Source organism: Rhinopithecus bieti, unplaced genomic scaffold (assembly GCF_001698545.2).
Source record: "Rhinopithecus bieti isolate Rb0 unplaced genomic scaffold, ASM169854v2 scaffold_63, whole genome shotgun sequence".
Lineage (NCBI taxonomy): Eukaryota > Metazoa > Chordata > Mammalia > Primates > Cercopithecidae > Rhinopithecus > Rhinopithecus bieti.
In genome coordinates, this window is record NW_016802972.1 from 376,852 (window position 1) to 389,613 (window position 12,762).

Genomic DNA, 12,762 nt, shown 5'->3' on the forward strand with positions numbered 1-12,762 from the left:
AAGAAAGAAAGAAAGAAAGAAAGAAAGAAAGAAAGAGAGAGAGAAAGAAAGAGAGAAAGAGAAAGGAAGGAAGAAAGGAAGGAAGGAAGAAAGAAAGAGAGAGAGAAAGAGAGAGAAGGAAGGAAGGAAGGAAGGAAGGAAGGAAGGAAGGAAGGAAGGAAGGAAGGAAGGAAGGAAGGAAGGGAGAGAAAGAGGCTGGGCGCGGTGGCTCATGCCTGTAATCCCACCACTTTGGGAGGCAGAGGCGGGAGGATCACAAGGTCAAGAGATCAAGACCATCCTGGCCAGCATGGTGAAACCTCATCTCTAATAAAAATACAAAAATTAGCTAGGCATGGTAGCGCGCGCCTGTAGTCCCAGCTACTCGGGAGGTTGAGGCAGGAGAATTGCTTGAACCTGGGAGGTGGAGGTTGCAGTGAGCCGAGATCACGCTACTGCACTCCAGCCTGGCAACAGAGCGAGACTCTGTCTCAAAAAAAAGAGAGGGAGAGAGAAAGGGGAAAAAAAGAAGGAAAGAAGGAAGGGAGGGAAGGAAGGAGGCATGTGAAAGACTGCAGACTAAAGGCTTATTTCTATTATTTATTAGAAGAGGTGACTCCTAGGTTGGGTGTGTTGGCTCACACCAGTAATCCCAGTGCTTTGGGAGGCCTAGGAAGGAGGATCGCTGAGCCCAGGTGTTGGAGATCAGCCTGGGCAACATAGCAAGACCTCATCTCTACAAAAAAAATTTAAAAATTAGCTGAGCGTGGTGGCATGTGCCTGTAGTTCCAGCTACACAGGAAGCTGAGGTAGGAGGATCGCTTGAACCCAGGAGTTCGAGGCTACAGTGAGCTATGATTACATACTGCACTCCAGCCTGGGCAACAGAGTGAGATCTCATCTCTGAAAAAAAAAAAAAAAGCAGAAAAGAAAAAATGATGCCTGATGAATATCAGAAGACAGGTGGGAACTCACCAAGTAGACCAGAAGGAAAAAGAGGCCAAGCAGAGAGCAGCCCCCACAGGGGCAGAGGTTCACAGATCAGCAGGGTGGAAGGGGCAGCTGAAGAGGTTGGCGAGGACCTTGAAGGCCAAGCCAAGGTCTTGGGACTTGAGTCTGAGGGCACTGGGGAGTCATGGGGGGTCTCTGAGCCAGGTAGGGGCAGGCATATGTGTGGGTTAGGAAGATGTATCCTTCTGGCCACAGTGCACAAAAGAAGATGGAGATTCTGGAAGAATAAAGGCCAGTGAGAAGGCATGATAAACATCCATGAGCCAAGGAACACTGGCTGTTGGACCACAAGTGCCACCCATGGTGAGGATGTTGGCACACAGCTTACCCCAGCCTACACGCTACAAGGATGGGGAGCAAGGTCGAACACAGTGGCTCATACCTGTAATCCTAGCATGTTGGGAGGCCAAGGCAGGAGGATTGCTGAGCCCAGGAGTTCGAGACCAGCCTGAACAACATAGGGAGACCCATTCTCTATAAAAATTTAAAAAACTAGCCAGGCATGGTGGCACACCTGTAGTCCCAGGTACTCGGGAGGCTGAGATGAGAGAATTGCTTGAGCCCAGGAGTTCGAGGTTGCAGTGAGCCACAATCCCTCCGGTGTACTCCAGCCTGGGCAACAGAGTGAGGCCCTGTCTTCAAAAGAAAAACAACAACAACAACAAAAATGCTTTCAGCAGGGTAGCAGAGCACTGCTCCCCATCCTGTTTGTTTTGTTTTGTTGTTGTTGTTGTTTGAGATGGAGTTTCACTCTTGTTGCCTGGGCTGGAGTGCAATGGTGTGATCTTGGCTCACTACAACCTCCACCTCCTGGGTACAGGTGATTCTCCTGCCTCATCCTCCCAAGTAGCTGGGATTACAGGCACGTACCACCATGCCCAGCTAATTTTTGTATTTTTAGTAGAGATGGGGTTTCACCCTGTTGGCCAGGCTGGTCTCGAACTCCTGACCTCCACCCACCTCGCCCTCCCAAAATGCTGGGATTACAGGCATGAGTTACTGTGCCCGGCCCATCCTGGTTTTTTGTTTGTCTTGTTTTTGAGACAAGGTCTCTGTTGCCGAGTGGCACAATCATAGCTCACTGCACCCTCAACCTCCTGGGCTCAAGTGACTCTCCAGCCTCAGCCTCCCAAACCACTGAGATTACAGGCATGATGAGTCACCGCACCCAGCCATGCTGGAAGCTTTTGAATACAACATGCTGCAGGTATCACAGCCTCATTCATTCCTTCACTCAGCAAATCTTTACTCAGCACCTACTGTGTTATAGATACATTTTTTTTTTTTTTAGATGGGATCTAGCTCTGTCACCCAGGCTGGAGTGCAGTGGTGCAATCTCGGCTCACTGTAGCCTCTGCCTCCCAGGTTCAAGAGATTTTCATGCCCCAGCCTCCCTATTAGCTAGGATTACAGGCGCCCTCCACCACACCCAGCTATTTCCAGGTACATTCTTGACGCTACGGATTCGGCAAAGAACAAGACAGTTAAGGTCTCTGATGCTCACAGGGCTCACATTTTAGAGAGGGATTAATGTCCAATAAGTAAATAAATGTATAATATGTCAGGGTCGTATGACTATAAGGAACAGTGATTGTTAAAACCCAGATGAGAGGGAAAAATAAAGGATTCCAAATACCCCACCCTGGGAAGTAGAGTCAGGATTCAAACGAAGAACTGTATGGCTTCAAGTTCATGGTCTTTAATCTCCTGGAGGCTGCCTCTCTTTGAAGAGCTTGTGTATAAGGCATAACTTGCAGTTACTGGTATCCTCCCTTGAGCCACAAGGTCCATTCATTCATTATTCATTCTGGAACCATTTATTGAGCACCTACTATTTGTCAAGCCCTGTTCTGGATGCTGAGGAGATAACAATGATCTGGACAGGCATGATTTACAGACTGGCAGGGAGAAGTGGTTTTAAACAAGTGCACAGGATTCGTTACACTTGCCATGAGAGCTACAGATACGTAGCACATGTTATGAACTAGCCTGGGAAAAGCTCTAAGCCTGGTCTCCCAGAGGAAGTGACATTTAACTTGAGGCCTAAAGTTTCTCAGGCAAAGAGGGAAGAGATTTCAAGGCTGAGAAAACAGCACGTGCAAAGGCTTGGAGAGGTAAAAGGAGGCTGGCACTCTTGAGAAACTGAGAGACCAGCGTGGCCACAGCTCAGAGATGGAGGGAAAGCAGGGCGTGGCGTAAGACAAGGCCAGGGAGGCCCACAGAGGTCAGACCAGCAGACCTCCCCAGCCACGTTAGGAACAAATTGAGGGCGGGCCACCGTGCCTGGTGCCCATAATCTCAGTATTTTGGGAGGTGAAGCAGGAGGATCGCTTGAGCCCAGGAGTTCAAAGCTGCAGGGAGCAATGGTGGCCCCACTGCATTCCAGCCTGGGCAACACAGTGAGACGCTGTCTCTAAAAGAAAAGAGAAAAAAAAGGAAGAATTTTTGGCACAGCACAGGTTCCAATGTTATCCCAAGCCCCTGGGCCCAGAGTGGCTGACTCTCTACCCAGGATGCTCCCTCCAGTTGAGAATGTTCTCAACCAATAGCTGTTGTCATCACTTCCCAAGAAATTCAGCTCTTGGGATCAAATTCTGGCTCCCCTAGGAAGCATCTGGCAAGGTTTCGGGAGCCATCGGGTCGGCCATGTTATGCTGGAATCTTTATAAGCACCTGAGGGTTATCATCCCCATGTGGTAGAAAATGAAACTGAAGCTCAAGAGAGATTTGCACTCCCTACCCTTTTTTACACCTCATTTTTCTCCAGCATGTGGAATTGAGGGAGCTTCATGCTTCTAGCTGTCATGATTCCAAGATTCTATGACATGTGGGAGAGGATCCTAAGGTTCGGGGAGCCGCAGAGGTTTCGGGGGTTCTAGAAATACGAGATCCTAAGCCTAGGTGCTCCAATAAACCCAGTGAGAGCAAGCCCAGGTTTCTGGTCTGTACCCGCTGGTGCAAGCCCAGGGACAAGCAGGCGCCACTAATGAGCCCCTCTGCGGGTCCCCTCCCGGGTCCCACCTCACAGGCTAGCTGGAGGGCGCGATCCTGACGTCCCCCGATGGCCTGGGGCCCCAATCCAGAGGCCTGGGTGGGCGGGGACCAAGGGCGTAGTCAGGGAGTGCCTTTTGCTGGAGGGCAACGGACCGGGGCGGGGAGTCGGGAGACCAGAGTGGGAGGAAGGCGGGGAGTCCAGATTCCGCCCCAGAGCTGACTTCCTCCTGGTCGGCTGCAGCAGCCGGGTGAGCGGCGGCAGCGGCCGGGGATCCCGGAGCCATGGGGCGCGCGCGCGATGCCATCCTGGATGCGCTGGAGAACCTGACAGCCGAGGAGCTCAAGAAGTTCAAGCTGAAGCTACTGTCGGTGCCGCTGCGCGAGGGCTACGGGCGCATCCCAAGGGGCGCGCTGCTGTCCATGGACGCCTTGGACCTCACCGACAAGCTGGTCAGCTTCTACCTGGAGACCTACGGTGCCGAGCTCACCGCTAACGTGCTGCGCGACATGGGCATGCAGGAGATGGCCGGGCAGCTGCAGGCGGCCACGCACCAGGGTAAGCCGCCCCGGTTCCCCTCCACCCACACCAGCACTTAACCCTCGGGCTCTTCCGCTTTCTGTTCCTCCTACCCCTAAACAAAGCTCCTGTACCGGAAAAGAGACTCCCCGCGCTCAGCCTCCCGACCGGGGACCACTTTGGCTCATATCCTTTCAGGCTCTGGAGCTGCGCCAGCTGGGATCCAGGCCCCTCCTCAGTCGGCAGCCAAGCCAGGTGAGGCCTCCACACCCAGCCCGGCCCCACTGTACTCCCGCACAGCCTGCATCTGTGCTCCCGCAACTAGGGCAGGGCAGGGCATGGCTTGGCAACCCTGCGCACCCCACCCACCAGCCCACACCCTGCCGGGGAAGGGAGACAATATTACCCTCATCCCACTGCATGTGGGGTCCTCTTGGGCCGCCCCGTAAAGCCCCGGCCTCTAGGCTTGCAGAGGAATTCCTGAAGAACTCAAGTTCAGCAGGGACAGGCCCCACACCCTGGCTGCTGGCTCATGTTCTCCTCCCACCCCCAGGCCTGCACTTTATAGACCAGCACCGGGCTGCGCTTATCACAAGGGTCACAGACGTTGAGGGGCTGCTGGATGCCTTGTACGGGAAGGTCCTGAAGGATGAGCAGTACCAGGAAGTGCGGGCCGAGTCCACCAACCCAAGCAAGATGCGGAAGCTCTTCAGCTTCACGCCAGCCTGGAACTGGACCTGCAAGGACTTGCTCCTCCAGGCCCTAAGGGAGACCCAGTCCTACCTGGTGGAGGACCTGGAGCGGAGCTGAGGCTCCTTCCCAGCAACACTTCAGTCAGCCCCTGGCAATCCCAACAAACTCATCCTGCATCTGATGTTTTTATACACAATATATGAAAAGCCAGCTTGAACTTGTGTGTTTTCCTGCTTCTAGCCTGCTAGCATGTGCAGAGCTCAGCTATGCTTCAGAGGCCGCCCAGCCTCCAGCTCCATGTCCCTTATGCCTCCTGCACCCCAAATGCTTCCTCCATCCTTCCTGGTATGGCCATGGACTATCCCTCCTCATTCACCAGGTGATGCTCCTTTAGTGCTCCCCTAAAGGGTCTAACCTTGCCATTATAGATAACAGCCTGTGGCCCAGTTCCAAAGGTTAAAAGAGGCATGTACCAAAGGGCGCGAACTGTGGTGAGCAGCTCTGTCTGAAGCATTTAGAAACACACTAGTCTTCATAGCTCCCCTACATTCCACATTTTCCACAGGAGAAAAATGCAAAATTAGAGAAATTTTCAGGGGGAGACACATTAGAGCATTATCTAAACATAGGACAGAAGAGCACAAGTCACCAAATTGCTCGAGGACTCCTTCTGGCCCTGGCTCTAACAGGCTTAAACGCCCCCTCTGCCCCACCCCATCCCGTGGGGGTAAGGCTGATAGGTTACACTTTGCTCAAAAAACATGCCCACCACCAAAGCAAATTTTCAGGAAATGAGTTGTGGTAGCTGCCTCTTTTCTTGATGCAATTTTTTGGAGGGTTATTATTCATTCGAAAGGAACATTTAAAAAAAAATTTTTTTTTGAGATGGAATCTCGCTGTGTCACCCAGGCTGGAGTACAGTGGTGCGACCTCAGCTCACTGCAACCTCCACCTCTCAGGTTCAAGCTATTCTCGTGCCTCAGCCAGTCAAGTAACTGGGATTACAGGTGCTTGCCACCACACCCGGTTAATTTTTGCATTTTTAGTAGAAACGGGATTTTGCCACGTTGCCCAGGCTGGTCTCAAACGCCTGGCCTCCCTCAAGTGATCCATCCACCTCAGCCACCCAAAGTGCTGGGATTACATGTGCGAGCCACCACGCCCGCCTTCTTGATGCAATTTTTGCCTACAAAGGGAAATATGAGTCTCTCACTCCAGGAAACTTGGTCTTTCCAGAGGCTGTTTGGGAAAGCAGGAATCTAGGGCTACTTCTGAGTACACTTTACAAGCAATTCTTTCTGGCCTTGAAGAGGGAAGATTTGCAAAGCAATGGGCAGATACCAAGGAGGCCCTGGATCCTATCCTTAGGAATCACCAGACAACCACTTTCCAACCTCACTGCCGCACCAGCCGTATCTCTAATTACATCTTATCTGCAATACTTCCTACCTTGTCCTCCCTGCCTCTAGCTCCAAGAGCCTGAGAAATCCAAACTGATCATGGGAACAGACTCTCACTTTTTTTGAGACAGGATCTCATCTGTTGCTCTGGCTGGAGTGCAGTGGTGTGATCATGGTTCACTGCAGCCTCAAATCCCTGGGTTCAAGCAATCTTCCAGCCTCAGCCTCCTGAATAGCTGGGACTACAGGTGCACACCACCATGCCCAGCTGACTGTCATTTTTAACAGGACACCTAAACTCTCCTCCTAACCTGGCGCTTAACCCCATGCAACGTCTCCTCTCCTCACATACCCACGATCCCACCACTATCTGCTCACACCCGGTGCCCTAGCACATGCTGACCCCTTTATCTCTGGACACGTTGACATCTTCTACGTGCCCCAGACTGCCCATACACATGCATTCCTCTGGGTTTTAGAGGCTTTTCCCAGTGTCTCTGTGGCAATGCAAATCATGTGCTGGTCTACCTTCACAGAAGACTCCACCACTTCCCCGCTTAAATGGACGCTTAAAAGGAGACATCTTTTCAACCTCTGTACAAGTGCCTTGCATGTAGAAAGTAATCAATATATGGCAGTTACTGTGTATCTCTAGTATCTAATAAGATTTTTTAAAATTTCACAGGAACCTAATCATTCTCATGGCATGGGGCCATATAGGTAACACATCCTTGCATAACAGACATCCTTAGAGTCACTACAAAAACCAGGGCAGGCCTGAGGGAAGGAAGTGGTTCCAATAAGGTTTCCCTAAGATAAAACATTTCTTGGGGCTTCCTTTTTCCTTTGGGCTCTAGGAGAAAGAGTCCTACCAGAAATCTCCTCAGATTTTAGGCATAGCATAGTGGTTAATGACAGTTCTATAGCTCAAGAATAGAGGTTCAAGTCCCAGCCCCAACTCTCACTAGCTGTGTCAGCATCCCCTCTGTAAAGTGGGAGTGACAGGACGTAGCTCATCCCCTAACAGCAGCTGGCTCATGTTAAGTACACCTCAGAGTTAGCAATCACCTCCACTAGGACGGTTCTGCTCCTAGCCCCTCAGTGGCTGAGAACTGTAGGTGGGCACCTGTGCTATCCCAAAAACAATCTAGAGTGCCTCTCTGGCAGCACCCCCAGACTCATTCTGTTGCTCCCAGTCCTAGTAGTGGCTCCATGGATGTGGAAAGCCCAGCCCCAGTCCAGATGGCCCCAGACAACTCCAGCACCTTGGGACACATCCCAGATGAGCTGAAGGGCAACCACTGCAAATGGCAACACTCCTGCCAAGCCCTAGAACTGGATTTCAGAGACATTCAACAAAGTGAAGGAGCAACTCAAAATCACCTTCCCCTAACACCTGAAGGGCTCTCCCATGCTTCTCTGAGGCCCTACAGGAACCAAATCCCATCCCTGTGCTGAGGACTCCCTCCATGATGGTCCAGGTCTCTGTACACCAGCAAAAATCCCACAAAGAGGACAGCATCCTCTTTTTTGCTCAAACCTCCCATCTAAGCTTCACAAGCCAGTGTTGGCTGGGCCTGTGCTAATTACAAAAACCCACATGCAGGACCCTGTCTTCCCTTTCCTTAGCTCCCAGCCAGCAGTTTATGTAGAAATATAATCCTAGCACTTAGGGAGGCCGAGCAGAGAGGATTGCTTGAGCTCAAGAGTTCAAGACCAGCCTGAACAACCCAGTGAGACCTCATCGCCACAAAATAATTTTTTAAATTAGCTGGACATGGTGGTTCATGCCTGCAGTCCAAGCCACTCGGGTGGCTGAGGTGGGAGAATTACTTGAGCCCAGCAGTTGGAGGTTGCAATGAGCTGTGATCATGCTACTGCACTCCAGCTTGGGCCACAGAGCAAGACCTGTCTCAAAAAAATAAAGCAGTGGGGTGGGGGAGGGAGAAAGATGAAAGTTTTGTACAAAGTCAAGTTCCCTTTCAGAAACAATTTGACTCTGCCAAACTCTAGAACGTTACTCTAAGAGAAGTGTTGAACCAACAGCATCATTATCACCAAAAAGCCTGTCATAAATGCTTTCTTTGCGGCGAGGGCAGGGGGACAGTCTTGTTCTGTCACCCAGGTCTGCAGGCTGGAGTGCAGTGGTGGGAACACAGCTCACTGCAGCCTCAACCTCCCCGGTTGGGACCACAGGTACATGCCACCACACTTTTTATTTATTTATTTATTTATTTATTTTTGAGATGGAGTCTCATTTCTATTGCCCAGGCTTGAGTGCAGTGGCATGATCTCAGCTCACTGCAACCTCCACCTCCCAGGCTCACGCGATTTTCGTGCCTAAGCCTCCCAAGTAGCTGGGATTACAGGTGCATGCCACACCTAGCTAAATTTTGTACTATTAGTAGAGGTAGGGTTTCACCGCGTTGGCTAAGCCGCCCACCTTGGCCTCCCAAAGTGCTGGGATTACAGGAATGAGCCACTGCACCTGGCCTGAAATGGACATCTTGGGCCCCATCTGGACCTACTGAGCTAGAATCCATATGCTGACCAATGATAAAGTTCAATTTATAAATTAAGCACAGGAGATTATTATACTGTACTGAAACTGTATAAGGCAAAACCATGGATAAGGGAGGATTCGTGTGTGTGTATATATATTTTTATCTTTTTAATCTGTGTGTGTACATATATATAATCCCACCCCCCCCCCCCCCCCCAGTTATAGAGGATGTAGTTCTAAGCCATTCTCAGACTGACAGGTTTGCGCACCCCTGCTCACAAGGATGGGGATTTGCCTTGTTTCCTCCTCAAGGGCACAATAAACAGGATGGCTCAACTTTCCCTCAAAGTCTGGAAAATCAAAACCAAAAAACAAGCACAACAAGCCTAAGTTCCCCCCTACCTATTTTCTTTTTTTTTTTTTTTTTAGGTAAGAGTCTTGCACTGTCACCCAGGCCAGAGGGTAATGGCACAATCTTGGCTCACTGCAACCTCCACCTCCCGGTTTCAACCGATTCTCCTGCCTCAGCCTCTCAAGTAGCTGGGATTACAGATGCCTGCCACCATGCCTGGCTAATTTTTTGTATTTTTGGTAGAGACAGGGTTCACTATGTTGGCCAGGCTGGTCTCGAACTCCTGACCTCGTGATCTGCCTACTTCAGCCTCTCGAAGTGTTGGGGTTACAGGCGTGAGGCCTCGCGCCCAGCTGCCAGGTCCGTTCTTAAGAACACTGCACTCAACAGTGACAAGGAATCTGTGTGATTGTGCAACACTGCCACCCCTCGGCATGATGAGCACAGGCAAGATGTCACCTGGGAAACGGTTCCTGCCCACTTCATCCGGCCCTCTACTGCCCTTGCTTGGACCCCGCTCGCTGAAATGCTTCGTCGTTGGCTCCAGGGTCCAGCAGCAGCACTCTCACAGGGACAGCACATCCACCATCTTCAACCCAAGCACCCAAGCTTTCCTCTGCCTCTTGCCCCTACACCAGTGGCCCTCAATTGTTTTCCAGTTAAGAGTCTCTACTGCCCCAATATTTAGAGCTAAAGCCACAATCCAAGCAGCTGACAGCATTAACCACCAACAGAAAGCAGTATATCTTCCAGCTCCAAACTCCTGCTCATAAACTACATTCTCCAAGTCTGTTACTGCCTCAAGGATACTGGTAATTTTAGACTCAATGGTCTCCAAAAGCTCTTAGAATACCTTGAGATTGAGGATCTAATACTTTTTTTTGAGACAAAGAGTCTCACTCCATCGCCCAGGCTGGAGTGCAGTGGCGCAATTTCGGCTCACTGCAACCTCCACCTCCTGGGTTCAACAAGCGATTGTCCTGCCCCAACCTCCCAAGTAGCTGGGATTGCAGGCGCCTGCCACCACGCCCGGCTAATTTTTGTATTTTTAGTAGAGTCGGAGTTTCACCATGTTGGCCAGGCTGATCTCGAACTCCTGGCCTCAGGTGAGGATCCAATATTTCTACAACAAAAAATCCTGGTCAAATGTGCTGGCACAACCCACTTGACAATACTTTCTCAGCTTGTATATGCCAGCGCCATTGAAGATATTTGCATTAAAAAGGTGAGCACCGCAATTGTAGACATATTCTTCTAAGTCATTTCAAAATAGCCAGGTGCAGTAGCACACCTGTAGTCCCAGTCATTCAGGAGCCTAAGGTGGAAGGATCGCTGGGGCCCACTGAGGCCAGCCAGGCCAAAAGTGAGACCTCATGTCTTTAAAATTTCAAAATATAGTTAAAGATGGAAAAAAAAGAGGGTCAGAACTGAGGATCCAAAGGTAAAAATGGAGTCAAGAGTACTAGGGAAGAATGACTGCAGATAGGACCCCACATTCCATACTAAGTTTAGCCTCTCTTGCAAGCTAGGATAGAAAGTGAGACCTGGTTACAGACTCCATGGTGGATGGTTGAAAAGGACAAGTAATGTCACCTCACACCTGTCAGAATGGTTGTATCAAAAAGACGAAAGATAACTAGCAAAGATGTGGAGGAAGGGAACCCCTGTACACTGCTGGTGTAAATGTGGACTAATACAGCCATTATGGAAAATAGTAGGAAGTCTCCTCAAATAGCTAATAGAAGTGCCCTATGACCTAGCAATACCACTTCTGGGTGTACATTGAAGGGAACTGAAATCTACGTTGGCTGGGCACGGTGGCTCACGCCTGTAATCCCAACACTTTGGAAAATGGAAGCAGGCCAGGAGTTTGAGATCAGCCTGGCCAACATGGAGAAACCCCATCTCTACTAAAAACACAAAAGTTAGCTGGGCGTGGTGGTGCACACCTGTAATCCCAGCCACTTGGGAGGCTGAGGCAGGAGAATCACTTGAACCTGGGAGGCCGAGGTTGCAATGAGCCAAGACTGTACCACTGCACTCCAGCCTGGGTGACAGACCAAGACTGATCTGTCTGATCAAAAAAAAAAAAATCCGTACATCAGAGACATCTGCACTCCCACCCAATGCACTGTTATTCACACTAGCCAAGATATGCAAGCAACCCAAGTGCCCAATTAACGGATGGATTTTTAAATGTGGTATGTTGACACAACAGAACACTATTCAGCTTTTTAAAAGGAAACTGTTATTTGTAACAACATGGGTGAATCAATGAATCTAGAAGACATTATGCTAAATGAAGCAAGCCACAGAAAGGCCGCCTGAATTCATATACATGGAATCTAGAAAGTCAAACTCAGAAGCTGAAAACAGAATGGGGATTACCAGAGGCTTGGAGGTATGGGTAAGCAGGGAGACAAAGGGTACAACACTTCAGGTACAAGAAATGAGTTCTGGTAAGCCACTGCACAGCATGGTGACTATAGTTCATAAAAATACCAGACACAGTGGCATGCATCCATAGTCCCAGCTAAGAGGCTGAGGGCAAGGTCACTTAAGCCCAGGAGTCCAGCCTGAGCGACATAAGGAGATCCGTCTCGACCCATTTACGCCATGCTGAGTGTTCCATTACAGGTGTGACCCACCACGCTTGCCCAGAATACACTATTCCTGAATGATTGAAGTCTGTCTTCAATCATTTTTTGTTTTTATTTTTGGTCTGATAATTCACACACACAAAATTTGCAACCTCCAGCATAAAAGGGCTGAAGTAACATAAATTTCAAAATTTGTTAAGAGTGGTTTTATACGTTCTCATTCATAGCTAATGACAGTTAGATATATTAACCTGATTTGATTCCACAATATGTACATGTACAGAAATAGGACACTGTACCTCATAAATATATGCAAGTCAACTGAAAATAAAATTTTCATAGCCGGACGCAGTGTCTCATATCTCTAATCCGAGCACTCTGGGAGGCCAAAGTGGGAGAATCACTTGAGCCCAGAGCAGTTTTGAGACGAGCCTGAGCAACATAGCAAGATCCCATCTCTACAGAAAATACAAAAAAAATTAGCCAGTCATGGTGGCAGGTGCCTATAGTCCCGTCCCAGCTACTCCGGAGGCTGAGGTGGGCGGATTGCTTGGGGGTGGAAGGCAGAGGTTGCAGTTGGTCAAGATCACACCACTGCAATTCAGTCTAGGCAACAGAGTGACACACTGTCTCAAAAAAACAGAATTTTTTTTTTCTTTAAAAAGGATGAGACTGGAAGTAGGAAGACATGCCTAAACGTACATCAGTGAGTC

The 12,762-nt window shown here is 49.7% G+C and overlaps 1 protein-coding gene across 1 annotated transcript; it reads left to right on the forward strand.

The window, feature by feature from the left end:
- Positions 1-3,963: 3,963 nt before the first annotated feature.
- Positions 3,964-5,411, forward strand: PYCARD (PYD and CARD domain containing). The gene is made up of 3 exons (XM_017870210.1): positions 3,964-4,540; positions 4,700-4,756; positions 5,055-5,411. The coding sequence occupies exons 1-3, from the start codon at positions 4,267-4,269 to the stop codon at positions 5,309-5,311; spliced, it is 588 nt and encodes a 195-aa protein (XP_017725699.1). The 5' UTR covers positions 3,964-4,266; the 3' UTR covers positions 5,312-5,411.
- The last annotated feature ends 7,351 nt before the right edge of the window (positions 5,412-12,762 follow it).